Consider the following 25141-nt stretch of genomic DNA (forward strand, 5'->3'; position numbering starts at 1 on the left):
CTAATATATGACTTACATCCTGTTAAATCTTCTAAGAAAATATTTAGGTTGGTTTTAGATGCAGACATAGAGGAGACAGAATGCTAATAACGAAAAATAGGTGTGAAAAAAAGTTACCTACAGTACCTGCAACTAAATTTATAAATGAATTTCCCAAAAAACTTCACAGGTCAGGGTTTAAAATTATGGAACACTGAAAACAGGGGATTTCAGGAAAGGCACTTTCACAGATAGCAATGCATCTTTTTGCTGAATTAAAGGCATTTATGGATGTGTCAACAGTCCCTTGCCCACCTCTTTTTCAAGTATGTGCCAGATACCTCACGTTGATTTCTTCACCTTTTAAATTTTTTTTAATGTTACTCTATGTATTCTTCTTTCAGACACTCCTTCTTATTCGAGTCTCTATTTTATTAATAATTTCACAGCTGTTTATCTTTTTGCCTATTTTTCCCCCAGTTTTGATGTCATCTTTTCTCTAAATTATTTTTCCACAGTATGAGGAAAAATAACTTCTTTTTTTTTTTCTAAGAAAAAGAAGAAAAAGGTCGTGGTCCTTTGCATTTATGTTTTCTTCTTAAAATCTTTTTTAATGAATTTATTGTCTTTTTTCAGAATGATTGATTAGAAGATTAAGTATGACATGGTAATTTTGTTTTAAAAACATGCTCTATTCAAGCATACCTCTATTGCATTATCGTGCTGTTACTTAACAGCTTTCAATGTCTAACTTGCTTTGTAATGTAGTATTCAGTTACAGTCGTGTAGTGTGCCTAGAATTTATTCTTTTACAGTTATGTGCCTCCTTTGGCTCTCTGATTTTAAGGGTATGCCAAAAATTGTGCTTAGACAACTTTCATTTTTCTAGTGTGTGTGTGGAAGTAAAAATATTTTTTGGCACCGACATTCCTGTCCTGACTACTTTTAACTGGCCTGACCTGTCTTATGCCAGTATATCCTAGATTTACTTGAATGTATTGACTAATTTGTGTTCGGTGTGTCACAAGCCCATCACAACTACTGCTCATCTCCATTTGTGTATTCACAGTGTGTTCAGGATGATACATTGTCTTTCTTCCATTTAAGATGGAAATTCTATGTGGAATGGTTGTGAAATCCCAAATATGTGTAGCACTGATAAACTGGAGTTCTTTACCACCAAGATTGTCAATCCTCAAGATTTTCACTAGATCCAGCTTTTGTAGAAACAGTATCTTGTTGGACTCTTGGAGGGGAAATGGAAGTGTGCAAAATCTACTCTACATGGTTTTCTTAATTTTTAGTACAGCTTGCATAATTGTACACTGTTAAGGCAATGCTTCTAAATCGGTTACTTGTTACTTGGCATGCACTTTCTTAAAAAATATGGGAAACAGTGCTAAGGCAACTCCATGTCTCTGGATCTATTTAAGTCTTATTTGTGTTCAATGTAAGGCATCTGTGAGAGCGTAAGTATTGAGTACTTGACCATTGCTATCAAAATACTTAATCTTAGCTAATATTAGAATTATTCAATCCCTTTAACAGCATTTTTGTATTTCATGCTTATATACATGGGAGAAATAATACACATAGAAAGTGTTAGGATGATATTTTGGTAACAGTTTTGAAGAATTATCCCTTCATTGCCCTTTAAGCGCTGTATCATCTTATTTGGTTCATAGTTCATTAATAAACTACAAATAGTTGCAGAATACAGATGAAATACACATTGGTGAAAATTTTATTGTTTAATTATCCTGTTACTTAAACACCTTTTGATTTACTTCTTCAATCTGTAATAATTTTATTTAATAAAGTCTATGCTAGGTGTTAGAGCAGTCTGATCAGTCGAAATGTATAATTTGTCAAGTATTGAACAACTTTATTTGTACAAATGTTTCTAATCTAATTCATAGAGTGGAACTTAATATAACTAAGAAAAACTGTGACTTACATGTCAAAGTTAAATTTATTCATTAATTCTCTGTTAACTCAGAAACATCCTTATTAATTATTCCTTTAAGATGTAGGCATTTTTTTGCCTGAGTAAACTGCCCAAATTTCATATGTAGGCAGAATGCATAGCATCTTAATTTCAACAAATAACTAGTGTCGTAAACTAATGGAAAGGTGTGTAACAGGTCATTCTTATATATTTCCTGATAGTGGGAAAGCAGTTACAGTGGTAACATATTAGTTATTGCGGTGTTCACAATAGGATATATATATATAGCAAGTTTATATCAGCAAGGCTTTGAAAACTACCATCTGATTAGGAGAAACTTTAAGGGATAAAATAATGTTTGGGGGATGGAAGAGAAAAGGGAAGGTAAAAGCTCTAATTATAGAACAACATAACTAGATTGCTGTTCCCTCTTTTTTTCTTTGAAATAAAATATGTTTATAAGGTCAGCACAGTTTTCTAGTGTATAATATGACATTGATTGTCTTTGATTCTGCTTATAGATAACCATAGTGACACTAATTGCTTTTAGTTATTTCACTGTTACTGTAAAAAAAAGCCCAGCCAAATAAAAAAAGTTTTCCTGCTGAGACTTTTATCATTTTTTTCCTCATCAAAGACTTTAAAGGTCCAGAACAGCATGTGACATTTAAAATAATCAGGTACTTAAACTACTGAGAACTCTTTTTTACTTTTCTTGGCTAGTTTTATCATTTAAAGAAAACTGATACTAATGAAAACTAGAACATCTGTTCTTAAACCCAAAGGATGTTGAGATAAAACGGACTTTACTAGTCCTATGCTGTTCCTTAAAAACAAACCTATTGCTTAAATATATTTCTAGACAGATAATATTTTGGTTCTGATATGTTATTGTTTTAAGCTTGTTTAAGCAGGTCTTAGATATCCTATACTGTTATTTAATAAAAATACAATGACAATGTTAACTGAGGGAAAATATTCAGGGCTTTATTATTCAGCTAAAAATGCACTAGACCTCTCACATGCAGGGAGAAGGAGGAGATTGTAGCTATTCTGTAACAATGACTACAGAAGTAGTCTGAAGATTTCTGGTATTTTGCACAATATTTTCATGAGATGGTTCTCATGTGTGAGAGTCTTGTGGCACTTTCCCCCCTTCTTACATCAAGGCTGTCTGTCCTTACTTGCACATTCTTTTGAGAACTGAATGTTTATTAAATAAAAATAGCAACTCTTCGAAACATGTTGCAATTTCTATGACAGTATTTAAAAAACTTTCAACACATTCCAATTCTGTCACCACCAATTAAATTATCATGTACCAATCACTGCCACAGCTGATGAATCCTCCATTGCACAACAGAAATCCAACGGTATTTATTTAAGGAAGAATCAATTCTTTATTGTTTTGGTTTTTTTTGATATGTTGTATTTTTAATCTTCTGCTGCATTACTTTAACTTTCCAATGTGGCCTCCGGTGCTTTAAGTACCTTTTACATATGCTTAATAAACCTGTATGTATCCAGCTGAGGAAGGCTATTTTCCAGCAGGATTTGCTTTCACTTTTTGAACAGACTTTCAGCCAAGAGCCTTACTGTAAGCAATGTTTGTGCCCCTTTGAAGAGGGGAGCTGCTCAGAACAAGAACGTGTCTTAATCATGATTTTTCTCATTTGGATTAGCCAATCTGTGGGAGGTCTGACGTAGTGTACGATCCCAAGAAGTTTCAAACAAAGTTAAAATACATCTACAGCTTTCAGTCAAATTCAGTCCTAATGCTACAGCCTTTCAAAAAAATTATTTACATTTTAATTTGTCTTATACAACAGAGTGTGAGCTTGTTTCCTCACCCCTGCCAGCTGGCTTGTAGAAAAGAACCGAGGGACTCTCCAAGGAGTGGCATATGTATGGTCTTAGTTTGTAGACTTAGAGGAAGTGATATTTGTGTCCAATTTCAAATTCCTTTGATTCTCCCTCTCACTTTTTCAGCAACAGGAAGGTATATACACTGTTACTATTTTGTCCTAGTCTTGATTTTGTGAGGAAAAAAGTGTGATCTCTGTTCGTTCTTCCCATCCTCTCCTGTGGGGTTTTTGGTGTTTTGTTTTTGTTTAGTTGATGTTGTTTTCTTGTTCTTGGGTTTTGCTTGGTTTGGGGTTTTTTTGACTGCAACATGTTGAATAGATTAAAAAAAAATGAGCTGTGGAGTAACTGTTGTCCAGAGAAAAAAAGTTGAAAGATGAGAACCATGGTTTTAACATCATTAAAGGGAAGATGAGGTGTGAAGAGGGAAATAGGGTATTCTAGAAACAAATTAATGGCAAATTCAAAAAGATTTTGAGAGTGAATGAGTGTTAGGTGGAAAAATCAGTCGGGGCCTCAAAGGTGTGCATGTGCAACTCTTGGGCTGCAATGCAGTTTTCAGACAAAGTGAAAAGGAAAGACTCAAAGAAAACAAAAACCTTAATTTCATGTATATTAAAACTCTGTTTCTTGTTTGGGCAGGAGAGAAGTTGCTAGCAGGTTTCTTTTTTCAGTTGTTGATGACTTTCTACAGCGAGAATGTTGTTCTTTACATATCCACGTACAGCTTCAGCTGAAGGAAATAGAAGTTTCAGCTGAAGGACAGATTTGACTTAAATATTTTTTTCTAACATTGTCCCCAGCTTCATGTTTCATTTTTCAATTAGTACTCTGTTCTTTTGCTTCCAAAAAGACTGACCCTGTTACAAAGTTCATGGTTGGTTTCTCAAAGAATATTTCTCGTAATTTCTTTTCTTAAGTGTTGATCCATCTAGATCAGAAAGTGAATGGACAAAACAAATAACAAAAAAAAAAGCTCAAGAAACTCCCAAACAAGAAAAAACCCTCAAAAAACCCACCAACCAACCAACCCACCCGTGCTGTCTCCAAAAAGAAGCGAAAAATACTGAGTTTTCTCCCTTTTAGAGTTTCTTTAGAAAAGCACAGGTATAAGTCTATTTTTGTCGGTTTTACTACAGATTGAGAACTTTGAATATTTATCTGTATGAATCCATTTGCCTTTTGTGGTCAGTTTGTACAATTGTACCAATTTTTTAGAAATTGATTAGATGACATAGCTTAATGATCTGTAATTTTTGAAATCTACCAGGTCTATGTGTTTTTCAATTTGCAATTAAATTAAAAAAAAACAAAACAAACCAGCAACAAGAAATTTAAATGCCAACATAGCTTTTCATTATGTATAAGTAACTTAAGGTGGTATCAAACATTGCTGACTTTTCCAGAATGTTACATCTGAAGTGTTCTAGCTTAAAGATAGTTGCTTCTTGCTGATTTAAAAGACTGCTTAGAGAAAATGAATTGATTAAATAGATCATCCTTCTAATAGACTATTTAGATTTTCCATCCACCCTAGCCCCTGAATTGTAACTTTTCTTCTCTGTAAGTAGTTTTGCTTTTAGTTCGATGACGTCAGTCTTTCACGGTAAGTAAAATAGAGAATAAATAATGCATGCTACAGTTTACACATGGCAGTGCTCTTTAGATGTCCAGGTCTGTATCTAGACTCCAAAGTTTAAGGGGGCTTTTGTGTGAAGGCAGGAGGAGTGGGGGTTTTCTTTGTTCTTTCTTACAAAAACTGTACTACTGGAACTTAAATTGATGACAGACAACTAAGAGGTTATCATCTTCTTTGCTAATCGAGCCAAAGTTCTTAAACACAGAATTAAGAAGATAATACTGTCATCTTTTTGCTCATCTTACCTGTTGCTTGCAAAGGAGGAAAGCAACCTGACTGGGTTTAAACCACGACAACTATCTTGTGTTGGGTGGCTGGATATCCAGTATGGATGATGAATATCAGCTCATTAGAAAGGCAAGGAAGAAGAAAAGGTGATGCTGTTATTTATAAAAACAAGCAGCTTCACACCACAGAATTCAGGAGAGAGCTGAATGGTTCCAACTGGTTTAGTTGGGTGATGAGAGAGCTGTCTGTCACCAGGAGAGAATTCTGTGTCAACCTGGAAACTGAGGAAAGTCTCTGATTCTTGGAAAAAGAGAAGGATAATGTAAGGATGTAGGCATGCTAGCCTTTTGGTCCTTGGGAAAATGACACGAGTCCTCTTGGCAGCCATTTCTGGGCACATGATTTTCATGTGCCCAGAAGAAGGTGAAGAAGGTGACTGTAAATAGCCAACACGTATTTACCAAAAAGATAAATTATACCTGACCAACCTGATTTCTTTCTGTGATGAAAGACCTAGCTTATGGATGAGAGGAATGCAGTGGACATTGTGTATCTTGACATCAATCTGGAGAAAAGAAGGCTTAGGGGGAATGTAATAGCAAAAGTTCAATGCCTACAGAATTGCCAGAAAAATAGAGCTAGACGAGCTCTGCAAAGATGCCTTGAAGGAGGACAAGTGGAAATGGTGATAAATTGAAACATGGGAAGTTACAGTTTAGCATAAGGAAAAAAATACTTTTGGGATGAAGTTAAGCATTGGGATGTTTTAGCCACTGAGGTTATGAAATCCCCATCCTTGGAGGTTTTCAGGGTCTGACTGGACAAGAATCTGAGCAATCTGGTCTGAATTCACTGTTGACCTTGATTTCAGCAGGAGGTTCAACTAGGATGACCTCCAGCGGTCTCTTCCAACCGGAATGATTGTGTGATTTTTTTTGTGATTTAATACTTTGGTCATAAACTGAGAAAAAAAATAGCCCACTCCCAGTCACTAAAGTCACAACTCAAATCCAGAGGATACTCCCCAGGCTGAATTATTTGGAATATTTCACTACAATCTGGCCTACCTCACTGCCAGCAAAAAGACTTTAGCAATCAAGGGCAGGGCCAGGAATGCCTGAACCAAAAATATGATTAATGCAATATTTCAAATGTTAAACTAATCAGAATATCAGTTACTGTAACCTTAAATCACTGTTGTATGGAATATAACATTTTTGGTGGTTTGAAATATATCTGTCTATGTTCTGTGTGAGGTTTTACAGTAAGCAAAATGTAGTCATTCAGAGTGTGGAATGGCATGACTACTTTCCTAAGATACACAACAAGAAGTGAGAAGGACTTCTTATAAAATCTGTGTGTCTGTGATTTGGGAAGCTTTTTCTGAACTGTGGGAGATGCTTCCTTCTAGGAATTTTCTTGGAAATTCCTTCTTGGAATTTTTCTGAGACTTCAAACTTTTTCCTTCAGAAACTGTAGTAGTTCTGTTGTGTCTTAAAATAAGGGAGAAGTTAGTTCTCCTGCTTTCTCATTGTACTTTTTTGTTGCCTCTGACAAAGGTGTAGCTTGTATCTCTTTGATTGTTTTTTGTTTGGTTTGAGGTTTTTTTGTCTGTGTGGGGTTTTTGTGCAGGTTTTTTTGTTTGTTTGTTTGGATTTGAGTTAATTTTTTCCTACATGTTTAGATTATTTATTAGTCAGGTGAGTAAAACAAATAACCAACAACTTAATCTAGAAGCTTACAATTCAGTAGCAGTTCTTTGGATGCAAGGATAATGTTGGAGTAGGTTGCAGATGCAGTTTGCGTTCTGAGTTGGGCAATACAGTCTAGCTAACAAGTGTTTGTTTCTCTTGAAAAAAGTCAAGAGAAGCTCGGTTTTGTCCCTTTACATTCTGCAGGTCAGTTTCCTATCTAAAAAAGAAGAAAAACTTTCCTTGTGTAGTTTTTTCATGCATATTTCTATGTAGTAATATAGTAAACTAGAGTAATACATAAATACTAATATATTTTTAAATATGTCATATATAACATTGTTTTGGGTACTATAAGTGGCTTCAGTATCAGCTGTTGATGACAGCTGGCAACCCTTTCCAAGTTAATATTCTGTTCTTTAGGAACAGTGATGGAATTTAAATTTAGACTGATGCTCTTGAGATAAAAGACCTAAGGATGTCTTAAAGAACAGAAGAATTCATTTCGTGCTTACTGTGTTGCATAACAAAAGCATTTTCTTTTGTCAGCTTCATTGGGATTGTTCTCCTGTTTGCTCTTTCTTCTTTGCTTTCTCTTGCTATAATGTCCCATCATTAAGATTATGTGGGCAAGTAGGTAAACATCAGTAGCAGGAGATGGTTGTAGCTCTATCCTAAAGAAGTAACTATTTACATCATGATTTAAAACCCTGAAGGCAGTCAGAAAAGGCTTTCAATACCAAATGTACTGTGGTATTTACCATAATACAGTTTTGATAGCAAAATATATATTAATACCAAGAACTCTTACTATTAAGAGATTGTTCTGCATGTGTGTTAGGTCTTGGTTTTTATGCTTAATATTCTCATCAGTGGAGAGTTTCTACTCAGTGGAGAGGTTTTGTTCTTCACACAATATTAATGTCTTAAACACGACAGGCTGGAGATCCATGTTATACACTGCAAATACTTGAAGAGTTTAGTTACGTGTGGTATAGGAGCTATGTTTCTTTTTCTTTCTTTACTTTTTTTTTTTTTTATGTGTGTGTGTAGGCTCTTCTAGACTATTTCCTTAACATAGTTTTTCACATTTAATCAGTCATAAAGTCTCCCAGCAGACTGGTCCATTCACACTCACTCAGTTCTGCATCAGCTCAGTTCTGACTCTGCAGGAAATGTCCTCATCACTATATTAGGAAGCTGCTGTCCTGGGTTCAGCTGTAATTGCTATTTTTCTCCTTCTTAATAGCCGGTGCAGGGCTGTTTTCAACTTTAGTCTGAGAATGGTGCTGATAGCACACCAATGTGGCTCATGAAAATTTTTTCGCTATCTCACTTTGTACTTCACTTTTATTGTCTATTCCAGCAATGTCATTTACTTGTATAAAATAAATTATAATACCTCCTTGATTCCTATGGAAAGCTTAAGATATCCAGACATCATGTTGTTTTGGTTATATAGGGAAATCTGAAATCTTTCTTTCCTTCCTTCCTCTAAAAATATTTGTCCATATCTTTCAGTTCTCAGCTGTATCTTCCACTAGGATATTGGTTATATGACCACAATGAAAATACTTACATTCCTATAGACCTGGATGCACTCCAGTGTCTTAGTGTTTTGGAGAGCTCACATTCCTGTTTCACGAAAATAGAAATAGTGACCAATCTGTATTTTATATACAATAGCACACTCTAGTGTGTATATTAATTAGCCATTATGGACTGGTTCTCATCATGTTTAACTTAAATTTTCAGTCTTTTAGTTCTGTTGTATTCAGTGAATCTATTTTTTCTTTATACTTTGGTTTATTGGAGGAGATATGTTTCCTCAAATGAGAAATTACCAGTTTCTTAACAGAATCATTTTGATACTGTTATTATTTTTTTTTTAATGTTTCTTTGAAAGAAAGAGCTGATAATTTTTGTAACAAGGAAAATCTTGATGTAATGGAAGAATTGAGTCCAATATAAAGAGTCTTAATGCTGTAATTATATACAGCAAATGTGTGTAAAATGGATTTGAAATTTGTCTTCTAATTGAGTTGCCTGCAGGGAATTACAATTTGCCTTTTTGCATTAGTACAGAAACGAGTACGTCACTTTCTAAGGTGTCAGCTCACACTTGCGGCTAATTCTGAAGATATCACAGCCTTAGAGAAGATAGGCAGCCAGCATCAACTCAGATAACTAGCTTCCATGTTATGTATAGTACGAGACTCTTAACTCTGTCACAGAAACATTTGTACAGCTTTGTGTTAACTTACTATCTTATTAGCATTTTTTCCTGACTTTTTTTTTTAAGCCAGGTTTATGAATAGTAATGCAAAATGTAAAAAGCAAATAATATCAGTTGACCCCAAAATATGAGTGAGAGATTGAGTTCTGGTGAGGGTCCAGAGAAGGGCAACAAAGCTGGTGAAGGGCTTGGAGCACAAGTCTGATGAGGAACGGCTGAGGGAACTGGGATTGTTTAGTCTGGAGAAGAGAAGGCTCAGGGGGGACCTTTTCGCTCTCTACATTACCTTAAGGAGGATGGAGCGAGGAGGTGGCTGACCTCTTCTCCCAAGTAACAAATGATAGGACAAGAGATAATGGCCCCAAGCTACATCAGGGGAGGCTTAGACTGGGTATTAGGAACAATTTCTTCACAGAGAGGGTAATCAGATATTGGAAAAGGCTGCCCAGGGCAGTGGTGGAATCACTGTCCCTGGAGGTGTTCAAACCCTGTGTGGACAAGGCCCTTAGTGACATGGTTTAGTGATAGTCTTGGCAGTCCTGGGGTAACGGTTGGACTTGATGACCTTAATGATTTTTCCAACCTAGTTGATTCTACTATCCTATCATTCTATGAATCTTGCAGAGCTTCACAAAAAAAAAAAAAATCAGTTCTAATCAAGAACTCATATTTGGGCCAACGATATGAAGTTTTTATAGCTATCGTTTCAAACCATTTTTCTAAGCCCTTTCAGGAGAAAGGAACTGAATGGCAGAGCAGAAACCACTAATCAAATATAGAGTTACAGACAGATTAATTTATTTTTAATGGTATTGCATTACCTTCCGTAATTAAAGTGAACATGATTTGTTAGACACTAGGTTTTTCTTGTTCAAATATACAGATCTTGGAAAATATAGAATTGTATTAATTAATTTTTAACTTGAATGCCATCCAAAAAGCAATAAGTATGTAGTGAAAGCTCTGTATGATTTTTGCCCTGTAATCACTGCAAGCTAATGTTTGTGATGAATGCCCTTCTGCTTTCTGCAGCAGTTTTCCAAGGTGATTTAAAGCACCCATGACCTGTTGTGCTAGTTTGTCTAAGAACAAATCCCTGAAGCAAAGAGTGAGGGAGGAGGGAAAGTTTTTCATCTTCTTACTAACTGGTAATTTGAAAAAGTGGTGCTATTTGTTGATAAGTCTGAAATGCTGAGGAGAATCTAATGAGTTGTTCAAATTGCAGACTTACATAGTAAACCACAGGAAAGCAGTTTTAAGAAAAGGCAAATTATTAGAATATTCCGGTCCATGTTATTTTTAGACAATACTGTGAATTAAATAAAAAGTAAACAGAGCTGTATTTGAAAATGTATTCAGGATGTCTCATACAAGAATACTTTCCTGGGACCCTTAAGGATAAAAAAAAAATCAAAAAGATTTAAAAGCTATGTAATGAGTAGGAGAAGGGTGTGCTCTTCTGAGGAAAATGAGTCTGATTCTAGTAATTTCAGCATTTTTGTTAATATAAGCAGTAAAAAATGTTTATGAGGAGAGTGATTCGGAGCTCCTGCCATCCACAGGTACCAAGAAACTAGAAAAATCAGAGTAACAAAGAAAATTTAAAAAAAAAAAAAAAATGAGGACCATTTAGAATTATCTGGGCACTAATCAAGTAAAAGGAATAAAACAAGTTTAATACTAGGGCCATCTTGAATTGAACATATATGTAATATCTAAAGAGCCAAGAGCATATCTTCATGGAAAATACAAAAAATTATGAAAATAATTGGTTTTTACTCTCCTTATTAAAGTTATGTCAGGTGCCTATGTTGTATATAATCTTTCCGTGTTTTTGTACAGGAAAAGCATAAGCAGGAATTAGAAGACATGAGAAAAGCTGGACATGAAGCCTTGGGTGTTATTGTTGAAGAATTCAAGGTAAATCAGTTGCTGAGATTATGAAGTTTCCAAATAGTATCATTGTAATAGTTTATAACAATTAGGCACTACAGGCAGTCTTCTTTAGGAGTTAAGACTGTGTTAAACTAATAATATCATTTATATGCAGAAGTGACTTCCATTTTCAATAGATTTTGTAAGTAGTGTCTAATTAATCCCCAAATTACCTCAAGTGTGGAAATTCACCTAAGCAATTCTACTGAATTGTTTAAAAGGCATAGAAAGGAGAATCTTTATTACAATGAATACAGTCCTATTTTGCATTCCTTGGGTTTTAATAAAACGAACTGATGCAGATTATTCCCATCAAATGGATTGGACATAGCCCAAATTAGTATCTCTTGCAGTCATGACTGTTGGAATTGTGACTAATCCTCTCTGATACCAGCCAGTTATAATTGAGTGATGCCACTCCAGGGAAAGTTGTATGTAGCGTGACTGAATATAAAGCTTAACATTGTTTTTTTAACAATAGCTGTGTAAAAATATACACCATTGATCATACGCCCCAGAAAATAATTCCCAGAATCCCTCCAGCCCCAAATCCTCTAAACTAGTTATTGAGACTCTGGGTTGAACAATAATGGAAAAGAGTTGACTACTTGCCTTTTCTGTATTCTCAGCAAAGATGAGTCTTCCTACCTTGTGAAAGTGCCTTTCTTTTGGCATACAAAGGAAAAAGAGTTACCATTTTTTCAGTTCTATCTACAAACTTGCCATGTTTGTAGCCAGAAGCTCACATTTTTCTTACATTCAGTGCTAATTATTACTCCTTGCAGGCTTACTACAGCAGATTTTTTTTTTTCTCTTTTTTTTTTTTTTGTCTGTGCTTAAAATGGGGTACATTTTCTGATAATCACTGTCTGGTATTTGGGAGGAATTGTTTGCTATACAAGGGACACACTGATCTTCCATTAGTTATCCCTGGCAGACGAGGTACTCATGTTTAAGACCAAACCCTCTCAATTCCTACCCTTGTTGCGACACGTTTTTTTAAAATGGCAACAGTGTCAAAAATGGAGCTTACACGAGAAGTCAGATACTCAATGATTTAATTTCAAGGATCTGAATATACCAAAGCCCTTAGAATTATTGCAGTTGTCTTTGGAATATTAGCTTGCAAAATGTGCTGGGAAATCCATTAACTGAGACCATTAGACACTTTGTAGCACAAGCCCTCAAAAACCTTAGCTGTTTTTAAGCATCTCACATTCTTATCTTTCTTTCAACAAATAAACCGTCTACAACACAGTCATGAAATTCACATTAAAAAACATGGTAAAGCAAATCAAAAATCAACTTAGTGTTTGGTGTAGGCCAAGTTTCCCTTCTCATGTTTACTTAATTTGGTTTAATTTCTGTCTTTCGTGTTGTTATTTTTTTAAACTTTTATCCCTGGTAATTAACTACAGTAAAGAAAAGTAAATGTAGAGCTTGGAAATTGTACTAGTGGGATCATGTCATATTGGAAGATATTTACCACAAGCAACATAAGAATTTTTCCTCTGCTTGTTTAATCAAGCTTTTGTTCTGAAATTTTCATAGTTCTGTAAACAGACAAGTTAAGATTTTTAATCTATTTTGTTTATATTTCTCACCACATAAAATATCTTCTAATGTAACCTTTAAAGAATATGAGGTTACAGGCAGGTGTGTTTATTCGATGGTATTTATTTACTTAGATTATTTTATGCAATTATTAGTCTTCTAAAAGAGAGCTTACATGAATCAGATGTGTTTCCTTTTATGGAAATTACCTTCAAGATGCTGAGTCCTTTCCAGCTCTTCGTACAGTGAGAGTTTTGTCTATCACTTTTCAGTGTTAGGTGGCTGGGTTTTTTCAGCTTTCCAGAATATAAAAAGATATATTTGCAAAATACGGAATACGTGGGAGCTTTCAGATTGTCTTTCAAAAGTATTTGTATCAATAGCAGACCTGTGAACTGAAAGGTTACCCTCTAATAAACAAAGCAAAATTTAAGAGATGTCATTACAAAATAAGTTAGTCTAGAATCAGAGTATCTTTTTTTAGACATAGTTTATCCCTGCTGAAGAGGAAAAGCTCTTGAAATGTGGCAAGTTCTCAGCTCTTTAAAACATCAGCTTAGGCTGTTAAGTCTCCAAGTTGACAATACCAGCTCAGAAAGGCCTGACACAAGAATAAAAGGATAAATTCAAAAGTTGTTGCAAGGGCTTCTATTTCATTGCTGACTTCTATACTTGTCCATGTGTGAGTTGCACAGGAATTCAATCAGGCCTTGAGGATAATACAATATTGGGTTTCGTCATGAAGAGGTGATGGCTGGAAAAGGAGATATTCCTTGTCATTTTTACAGTATGGGAGTACTCATGCAACAATGATGCCACTATAAAAATCTTTATATGGAATCCTGATAAAATCAAAGTCTTTAATCAAGACAATCAAGTCTTAATCTTCTGAAGATCTGGCTATCAAAAATATTGTATTATTGATTAAAACATCTTGTTTTCTTAAAAGTAATTGTAAAAATTACTAGATATTTCTCCGTCCCTTTTCAGTTAGGATTTCTTTTCATATGTGTTTCGCACTATAAAACAATAAATATGGTGTGAAATATTGTAATAACTGAAAGGCTTGAAAAATAAGTAATTTAAACTCACATGCCAATAAAACTGAGATATGTAGATAAACTGAGCATAGTGTTTGAACTGTAAGCTGTTCATCATTACTCGTAAACCAGATGTTGAAAATGAAACTGAAGTTGTTATGCCACTTTGCAAAAACCACCTTGCCCTATTCTTGCATTGGATTCAAATGTATTTTATGTTATGTCTTTGAAACACTGGTATAAAATTCAGTTCACACTCTAAGAGGACAGTTAGTGAAACCATAAAGTTCCTTCATGCCTTGATGCACATCAAAATGTGTTGACCTTTTGTAAAGAATAACTTGAGAGAATATTTTTCCACAGGAAATACTTTCTAACTTAACATGTAAAATATCACATCATGAGCTCTGTTGTAAGCTTTGGTCGCATGGTATGACTGTCAGTGGAAACAATTCAGGAAATTCAGCTCAACAAAAAAACATATATATTCCATAGCATGTAAATGCACACATTTTAATTTTCTGGAGGTTTACCTGAAAATAGCCCTTTCATGAAAATATGCAGTATTTTGGGCTAAAGTGGTTAAGTTGGATTCTGTTGAAAAAGATATTTTCAAAAATCTTTTAAATAGTTTTATTTATATAGTATGTGTACTAGCTAATAACTGAGTTATAACATAACCAGTCAAATAGAATATTTTACTGAGGTGGTGTACCTTTTCCAAGGGTCAGGAAAGAGTTTTGATGGTGTCTTCTGCTGTTTTATCCTTCAACAATTGTTTAATTATATTTTGCCCATAAAGTTGTAGAAGTTAATGGTGGAGACAGGATGCTGAATTAAACGAATCACTGTCTAATACTATGAAACATAGAAATTCTTATGTAAAGTTACTGAAATTAATGGTATTTAGTATGATTATATGTTTAAAATAGTACAGTAGTTTTACTCTTCACTAGGTAACTTTATTTTTGAGGATGACTCCTTCTGGCCATTCTGACTTACCAATTTTGAAGTAAAGAAGGTGTTTGGTGTAAATACATTTTGTATTTGGTTACTTAAGCAAATAATGGTACTTGAGCGGGGCAAAGAAACCAGTGAGGATATTCTTTTGGACCAAGGACTTTGATGCAGTGCTTTTAAATAACGTTATAGACTGGAGTGCATCAGCCCATACATCATGATATATCATGATGCATGTTTCATACTGATGTTTCAAGTGAGTTTGTATAACATTTTCAAACAGTGCTACAAACCTAAAAGTCTGGGCTTTGCACAGATTGGAATTGCTTTTATACCGGTTTTCAGGAGAGATGAGAGGAGATGATAAATCCTGCCCTATCTCTTGCCTCCCCCACCCCCCATTTGTTTGGGGTTTTTTTTCCTTACTAGTTTTTTCCTCCTATTAAAAATGTGAGTTGAGAGAAAGAGATTTGGCAATTTGACACTGTTAGTGAATTGGATTAATTTGGGAGTAGCAGTCTATAATTTCAATTTGTAATTCAAGAAGACTTCTCATAAATTCTAGCTTTTGGCCATACAATAATTATTGTTTTGGGCAAGCAGCTGTGGTTTCGGTTGCCAGTAGAATAAAGACACTAGGGCTGGGCAAATAGGCTTGTATTAGAAATGGACTGGAGTGTCTGTGCTTTGATTTTGGCAAAGCCAAAGTTCTTTAAACTTTTCTTCTTAGAGTACATTACAGTTTTTCAGTCTCTAGTCTTTATTCAGTGATGCAGTTCTCTAGTGTTTCTACCATACATGTATTGTGCTGTCAATTACATTCCAGGACTACTTAATTCTTTGACCATTGCTAAAGCATATACTAGGGTAATTAAGATGTGTATTCCCTTAAAGACACACCAAGGTGATTATGGATAAAGTTAGTAAAATGATTTTTCTATCTGGTTTCAACTCAGGGTCTTCCAAAATTATTTTCATGTTTGAAACTTAAAGATGTTAGCTCTTTATTTAAACTCAAACAGGGGTTTGGATTGATTTATTTAGCTAAGTTTTATAACCCATCCTATCCGAAATGGATATGAAGACACTTTACAGAGAATGTTCTTGAGGGGTTTCATTCTCTTTGTTCTGTCAGAAGCCACCAAGCTTTGGTTAGTGAAGGAAAAGCAGGATTAATTCCCTAATGGATTTTTTGGGTAAGGAGAGAAATCAGAAAAGAGGGAAGAAGCAGGATTTCTTGAATAGTTTGAAATGTTTCTAGTAGTTTATACTTTAGAGTAAGACTTGTTTTGCTGTCATTGTCATCCTGCAAGTCCTATTATTTGGAGCAACCACACTTTATAGAATTACTGTTAAATGTGAACATGCATGTTACTCCTTAGCTTTCCTGTGAACAATGTGAATTTGTTCTTTAAAAATCTTTCCAAAGTTGTTCCTGCGTATGTTTCCAGAAACAATGAGCAGAAAACAAAAGACAGTTCGGCAATGGACTATAATGTGAATTTGCATTTGGAATATTAATTATTTCCAAGTAGCAAAATAGCAAGTAGGAGTTAGAATTTCACCCAAGTGAATTCTAGTGTTTAAACTACCTTATCACAGAATTAAACCATATAGTGTACAGTAACCAGAATGTGTTCTGCCTCCCTTCTACCTCCAAGGATCTACAAGGTTCTAGTGCATTCTACAGTTATGCTATTATTTTGTTATTTATTGCACTGTAATGGCTGCTTTACTAACAGGAATCAATAGATACGGGTGTTAGAGTAAGAACTACAATCAACAAATCTGTGAAAGTTTAGAACTTGGAAAAATTTGGCTTTATCTCTAGGGGTTCAAGAGCTATTGCCCTATTCTCTTGGAAAGGAAAATCATGACTGAGGAAGTGTGCAGACTCCTTATTTTTGTGAAATTCCACTGGTTTTAGTCCTGATAACAGGACCATATATGATTTCTTTCATTTGTTTTTGAAAGGAAGAAAATACAACTATACATCAGACTGGAAAGTCTCTGATACCTGGCAGGTTTTGTAAACGGAACAAAGGTTTGCTATTCCATATCTCACTCTGATAGCTTCTTGTCACTTCTTTGAGTCATCTTAAGTTCCTATACTGAAACTGAGAATACCAAGCTAGATTAGTTGTTAAAATATGAGGTATTTTATTCCTGGACCATAACAATGTTCTCAGTGCTACTTTTTATTACCATGTTCTTTTATAAGCCAGAACAGCTAGCTGTAGATTCAAGTCCAAGGCTGAAACCTTGACCAACTTTCAGCTTTGATTAGCTAAGAAGATATGCCAAGTTGAAAATGAATTATAACTGAACCAAATATAGTAAAATAGTGTCAGTATAGACATTAATTCTTGGTTTTCTCAGTTAATGGGATTTTAGCCAGTTTAGTAATGGCTAAAATGTAATATGAAATGTGAGGTAGAAGGAAATGTTAAAAGACCATGTATATCTATGTTTTTCTTATCACTTGGAGCTGTGGTGATACTTTTTGTTTTCTTTTCAGGAATCAGAGGAAAGATGTTACTGTTGTTATTTATTATACCTAAATATACTTTGATCATTTAGTACATAAACTTTGTAAATTCTGGAGGTTTTTTATTAGCGGAAGGGCATCAGTTCAATTGATGATGTGCTTGTGATCGTAACTATGGTTATACAGCTGCTGTTGTGGCTGCAGTTTGTTCTTATATTCATGCATGGCTTTGTACTGGTATTTTAAGCAAACTGCTTTAAGTAGTTTATCTAAAGTACCACATTTCTTTAAACTGTTCCTTCATACAGTGACTTACATAAGAAGTTTGGAGGCAGAGTTTTGAAAGCTGAGGAAATTACAAATGGGAAAAGAAGATCTAGCAACTGCCTGAAAAGAGGACTGTTTATTTGGCTCTACTGAAGACCTAAAAGGCGACCTCACTTTTGGTTAAAGGCAGATGTAGTTTGGGCTTGTGAAGTGTGTTGTGCTGAAGAAGGAGAGGAAGAATTAAAAAACAAAAAAAGGGGTGGGGGGAAAAAGCCATGAGGCAATAAGGACTAGTTGCTAAATGTAAAGAAATTCCAAAAATCTGAATCCATCAATTTCTTTGTGACAATAACAAGTATAGTCTCAGGCAACAAATATGATAGGGGTGTAGAAACAGATCTACAAGACTGACACCTCTTGACGTCACAGTTCTGAAACTGTCTGTTGGGTACAGGGTGAGCCTTTCTAGCCTGTTTCAAGGAACTTCATAGCACACTATATGAAAGAAGAAATTAATTACCAATAGCACTCATATTGAAATCCTACCCCATGAACTTCATGCAACAGATGCCATAGACTACATTCTGCTATAAACTTACTTGAAATGATTCAGTGAGCTATTAAAACAAGACTGCTTCAAAAATGCCAGCTTGATATTAGGTCAGTGGCTACAGATTTATGGAACATCAGCCCACCAAGATAATTGTGTAATTAATTAAGGAAGAAAGTGGTGTTTCAGCAGTGATAAGCAGTTACCCAGAGTAGCAATTAGTCAAAAGACTTTTAGTGTCATTGTACTGAGGGAAGTATGTAACTAAAAGTTTGAGATGCCTATCATCAAGTAGCTAAAAATATGTTTTAGTTTAGAAACTTAGTTAATTAGTAAATTAGGGGTTTAATTAGTAATTCAAATAGTTGGATATCTTAAAATTTGCAAACACTTTGAATGAATATTATGAATCTCTGCTGTATTTACCCCATCAAGAAATCTTAAATGGTAGCTGTGATCAAAGAAAGTGACCTCATTTTTTAACTTCATGGGTGTTTATCTTTTTTTTTTTTTTTTAACAGTCTTGTAAAGACATTGTTTTATGACATCTTCATGTTCATATTTGATTTTTATAGTCATCTGGAGCCAGGCATACGTAGGATACCCACAGTGAATGTAGTAATGTTCTGGGCAGCAACTGCATGTTAGATATGAAATAAAAGGAAATTGTCAAGTTTGGCTTCTATTTTATATTTTAAATTGTCTTACTTCGGGTGATTTATTAAATATAATTTTCAATAGCAAGAAGCTATCTGAGAAAAAGCATTGCAACTCAGCGACCATTCTGTTATTGTTTTCCCTATGATCAGAATTAGATTTTTTTTTTCCCAATTATATGAAAAAAATTATTGCCACAATAGTTTAAGCAGAAAAACCTGCCATACCTCAGACATAATTTTTGACAATGATGTTTGGCAATTCTAATTTGTACACAGTAGGATTTAGCATATGAAGTTTCACATACAGAAGTTATACTTCTCTGTTTTTTTTTTTTTTATTTCCGGAATTTATATCAATAAAAGAACTAAATGTAGTTGAGAAGAAATTGGCTTTTTTGAAAATAAACTTATGGCAAGCTATATTCTCTGCAAACACCAGTAAATGTATTTTTACTCTTTGATTAAAATGTGTTAAGCACCATCTTTTACCTTTTAAATCTCTGAACGTGTGCTGAAAACCACTACCATACTATAGCATTACTGAAGAACACTGATTTAGCTTAAGAAGCTAGTTTCTGGAAAATTTGGAAATGTAGTTCAAAAATTGTCAGAAGATGTAAAAAAAAAAAAAAATAAAACACTTTTTCTTTGCTTTCTTTGGTGTTTTAGGTTTGTTTTTTTTTTTAAGTATTCAACATTTATTAAACTTGTGTTTTATGTTCGATAAAGTAAATATATCTCTAAAATAAAGATTGTTTGAAAGATGGATTTTTTCTTTGTTTTTATTTGGGCCAAAGGTCTGTTTTTTATAAAACGTATCTGTTTTAACTTACATAGTGATTTCAACTACTTCACTATTTTGATTACTAGTTAAAAATAGTTTGCTACATTGTGTATGAATAGCCCAATGAATATTTGGAAAGTGACATAAATATTTTATAATGTTAGGGAAAAAGACTTGCATGTCATAAGTTAAGTAAATCCTGCATTAAAATACCATCATTGTTTAAGGAAGCCTGAGTGTAATTTCTCAAACAGTAATTTATTTTTTCACATATCTTGAATTTTTTTTATTTCTCTTTTTGCCTCCAGATGCTGGAAATTCTTCAGAGTTCAGTCAAGTGCATGTGAATGCACACACATGTGCATGCACGTGTGCTCACACGCAGGGAGTTGCTAATTTTATCATCTTTTCATCTTTTTGTTACTGTCTCAGTACTTTGACTTTCCACACTTTGACTTCCAATGCTTCATATTTAAGTGTGAACTTCCTGGGGGAGCATTCTTCTATGTTTTAAATTACTCAAAATTTCCATCTGCTTTTACTTGACTTGTGGTTGTGAAGATCATGCTTGGCCCATGGGATCTTACACTGTGCCGAGAGGATGTGGAGTTTTGTCAGCCAGGGAAATATGTCTGACTTTTTTTTTTCCTTCAGCAGCTTTCATACACTTCTCTTCTTGTGTGGTCCCACTAAACTGGGTATATTTAAAAGAAATACTCTCTATCTTCTGTGTGCTGCTCTCTTTTAAGCAGACTGTGTGTAAGAGATCTGAGATCCAAAAAATTTTAATCCTGACTGAAAACAAGGTAGTGTTACATAGAAAGGTACTTTAATAGTGGCACATTCCAATTTTATAGCAGCCTTCCACATTCTGGTTATACAAAAGTATTAGCAGATCTGCAGTTACCAATAAACATCCCAGTCGTATCTTTGTTGAGTATTTTATGCTTTCTTATTGCAGGCGCTGCTACAATCTACAGTTCAACAGCAAGAAGCAGCTATTGAAAAACAGTATATTCTAGCAATTGAAAAACATTCACACAAATGTGAAGAACTTCTTAATACTCAGGTATGGATGTGCACATACAAAAATCTGTGATTTTCTTTTAGTTTCAGCTCTTTTCTGTATGAAAAAGTATTAACATATATGATCACCAAAGAAAATAATCTTTCACCTTGTGCCCTCAGCATAACAGTAAACACAAATATTTAAAAATGCAAAATAAATAATGGCTCTTCATCTGTTGGGATCAAAGGTGGTTTTGAACATTTAAACCTCCTTAAAAACAGATTCAAGAAGAGCATAACACTGAGAAAAAAGGCTCAGAGCAGTGCTTACTTCTTTAACAGCTACCATTTTATGCAGTCTTGGAGAAAATATGAGATTATTTTTTAATTTACATAGTTAAATGCAGGATTTGATTTATTGGGATTTGAAAAATGTTTGGTCCAAATTTTTTGATGATTCTTAGGTGTTAGACACAAACATCTGTTGCCCAGTCCTATTGTTATATCATAGAAAGCTGATATAAAAATAAAAAAACTATGAGGAATTACATAATATTCAGAAATATATACATGAGTAGGTCTATATTGGCTCATTTAACATAATTTGAGTCAAAGCACACCGTATAGCAAATATTTGGAATTGCATCAATTACTGATGAATGTCTGAACAGTGTAAACCTGTTTTGTTACTGAATATATCTTGGTTTGAGTTAAGTACAGCTATTGAATCAAAATAATAAAGAACAATAGTATATAAATTAAAAAAAAAGCTAATTTGCTAGTGGCATCCTGTTGTGTACACTCACTGCAATCAACAGTATAAACAGTTACCTTTTATACTGTTAGCAACAGTTCTACTAAAAATATAAAGGATTATAGTTTATTTAATTTTCTTGGGGTATATTAGCCCTAAATACATCAAAAGTCCACACCATTTCCAGCAGTGTGTTTTATGACCATTTCACTGTTCTGACCATATCAATTAACACTTAGTGCAAACATATATTAAATATATAAGCATCTGTATAAACAGTATGAAGGAAAGATGTAATAGTTCGGAGAAATCAACCCTTGAATGAAAACTACAGTTATTTAATGCTTTCCATAAAGCTCTGCCCAAAAAGCAAATAAGAATGGATTTTAAGAAAATATTTTGTGTTTCTGAAATGAACGTAGTGTTTACTGACTTGATATCATTTTCTGAATGTTGAAAGGAGTGAACCTCCTAAATATGGAAGCATTATAGGATGATGTTTTGAGGGTGTGCTTACAGATTGAGCAAAAATATTGCTCCCACGTTCTATTACATTTGAATTGCAAACCAAAAGTTTGTGATAGAAATCTGAAAAGCATGTTTAAGAGGTTCAGATTTACCTAGGGAAAGCACAACAATGCAAGGTACTACCTATTCTTCGTCATAGGACAGGAGATAACACAATGCCCAGTTCACATCATATGTATGTTTAATTCAATTTAACACCCTCTTTTGGATCCCAGAAAATATTTATATTTTGTTCACAAACTTCCAAGTAATTCCTTATTTATTTCAATCAAGGTTTATCGTCTTGATTTTAATGCAAAACTGGGATTTTGAAGCTTAATCAAGTAAAAAATTATGAGTGCTTATGGTAGCGCTACCAGGTTTAATAAAATAGGATTTATACTGGCAAATTTTGTTCACTCATAAATCTTTGTTGGAATAGATCTGAGAAAAGTGTAGTATGTTTTTACTTCTTTTGAATATATATCTATTAAATGCATGCTTTGGTGTTTAGCATCCATTCTCATTCAAATTATTTTGTTCTGTGCTAACAAGATTCCTGAAATGATTACTAAGGACTATATGCCAAGTCGATGAATATTCTTTGTTAAAGGGTTGCACACCATGCATATTTACCTTTACCTGGAGAGTTATGAGTATCTACATAACTGTAAAGGGTTTTTTTTGGCCTAGCAGTGCAAGTATGTTCTATACACAAACACAGCTGCTTTTTGTTTTGTTTTGGGGGTATTTTTGTTGTTTTTTTGTTTGGTTTTTTGTTCCCTTCTAATACTCCTGCCTTACAAGCACTATTTGATTTTCAAAATTTTAAGATCACGTTCTGCTGTTTTATTTTCAGTTCCACAAAATTAAGATTATCTCATGTTAAAAACTCCTTTCTCATGCTTTCTCCTAATCCAATTTTCTCCCTAAATTCCTGTACACCTTTCTTCCAGAAGTGCCTCTTTGAGAAGGCCTTAGGGCTGTTTTTCTGTGCTTGTCTTTAACCTACCAGAGTTTATTTCAGTTTCTGATTTTGAAGCTGTATTTTATCAAGATGTTGTGCCTGCGATGGAGATGCATGTTGAAAGTCTGTCTAGAAAGTTACCGTAGTGCTGATACCGTCACTGTGCAAGACTGTATTTTCCAGGGTAGGGGAGGATGTGAAAGGCCTAGTTCTATGATTCTGTTTCTTTCCTGCTAGACAAATTTCTGCAATTCATCTTCGATTGCTACATGTGAGGTTTTGCAGCATACTTGACTAGCTTATAGGTAGCATCATCTTCTGCTGGAGGGAACCATCAGCCCACCAACACAAACTGTCTTCTATTGTATATCTTATTTCAGGTCAGTCTGCTAGCTTTTCACTGTACTTTTCTACTAGATCTAACTCCTTAAATCTGTGCTAAAATTGCAGACATTTCTCCAAAATAAAATTCTGACCCATTTTCTATTCTGGCTCTTCTAACAGATGCCTTCCCCACCCATCCTAAAGTAAGAAGGTTGTGGTCTATTTTCTAGTTTAGTTTCTTCTGCTCAAAGTTCACAGACACACTATACTGAACTGTATCTCAGTGAACTTTTCCTCTGTATTAATCACTATCACTACCCATTGCTTTTGAAGCAAACACTTGAGAGATGAGCTGGTGTTATCAGATACTGTATATGCCTTGTATTTCTTCATCTAGCCTTTTCTTAGTCCATTGATGTCACTTCTCTTGAGTATCAGATCTCAAATGTCCCCTAGGTCTGAAGCTTATGGGTTTTCTTCCCCCTTTCCTGGAATGTGTTGAAAGGACTAGTTCCCTCAAAGAAATGGATGATCACTGTAATGTATGCTTCCTGGGGAGCAATTTCTAAGGCTGCTTTTTCCGATTTTTTCTGCCTTTTTCCTTTTTTTTTTTTTTTATTTTATTTCAAGGAAATACACTCTCATATCAACACTTCAGAAAGGAAACCAGGCATTCCTCTGGGATATTCAGGGGCACCAAGTTCATGGTTTCATCACTGAAATGTTGTAGCTAAGCAGCTGTCTGGGCTGGATGCCGCTAGGAGAGGCATGTGGCAATAATCTTCTGTTCCATACTTCAGTATATGGACTATAGAGTGTCTTTTAGCTTTCCCTGTTTTCCAGTGCTGGGGTAGAAATACTTTGTTCAAACATCAAAGTAGGTTTTTCTTCTGAACACAGAGAAGACCTAGAGATTGAGTAACTTTAATAAGCCTGAACCAGAAGAGGCAACATAAAAAGATGGACTAAGTAAGCATCTGTTATTTGTAAGTATTTATTATGTAGGACTAGGGTATTCTAAGGAATTTTCTCATTAAGGTTGCTGGACCCATAAGCATGATAGTGTCAAAGGAATTACATGTTTTCACTGGAAGCCCTAGAAATGATGTACCATAATTTTTTCTTGCTATTCAATCAAAGTAGATAGTGTTAGAAATGTAAACAATATTGTGGTTGATTTTTATATTCTTTTTTAAATGGACAGTGTGTATTAAGGTGAAATAAAATCTTAAATACTTGCAGCAAATCACTTCTTACTTATTAGAAATCATTTTCCTTCTATTTATGTATCTCTCACTTATCTTGATGGTCTCCTTCCTTACTGTCTTCTAAACAGTTTGAAACAGGCATTCTTGGATGGGAAGGGGCTAAAGTGTATGTGAAGTGAGACTCAGATCACACATTTCAATCTCTAAATTACGACTTGACAATATTCCTATTTTTCTCTATCATCCTGAGGAAAAAGTATGAGACACAAGTGGACATTCTGTGTAGTATTTTCATGCTTGGATGTAATTAGGGGGGCTATATTTTATATGGTATTTAATTATGTTGGTCTGCATGTTTTCCATTTTGTTTAGTATAAAGAAGAATAAGGGAAGACAAGGAATAGAAGTATTTAATTCTGTAGTTCAGTTGCATGCATATTCCTTTTCTGAGCTGAACTTCTTTTCTTCTACTCAGTAAACACTTAAGGATGTGTCTTAAGAATGAGTGGCCTGCAGTTTTCCTTTGTATAGAGTACATTATGCTGAAATTGT

The 25141-nt window shown here is 34.4% G+C and overlaps 1 protein-coding gene across 5 annotated transcripts in view; it reads left to right on the forward strand.

Moving 5' to 3' along the window:
* Positions 1 to 25141, forward strand: part of CCDC91 (coiled-coil domain containing 91) — a 119502-nt gene that overhangs the window by 51330 nt on the left and 43031 nt on the right. For all 5 annotated transcript variants that reach the window (XM_061476469.1, XM_061476473.1, XM_061476471.1 and 2 more), the window contains exons 7-8: positions 11427 to 11504; positions 20783 to 20890. In XM_061476469.1, coding sequence (XP_061332453.1) covers positions 11427 to 11504; positions 20783 to 20890 — 186 coding nt within the window. The remainder of the gene's footprint in view (positions 1 to 11426; positions 11505 to 20782; positions 20891 to 25141) is intronic.

Source organism: Pezoporus flaviventris, unplaced genomic scaffold (genome assembly GCF_033815535.1).
Source record: "Pezoporus flaviventris isolate CSIRO_AGI_PZ_B2104156 unplaced genomic scaffold, CSIRO_AGI_Pfla_v1 ptg000096l, whole genome shotgun sequence".
Taxonomy (NCBI): Eukaryota; Metazoa; Chordata; class Aves; order Psittaciformes; family Psittacidae; genus Pezoporus; species Pezoporus flaviventris.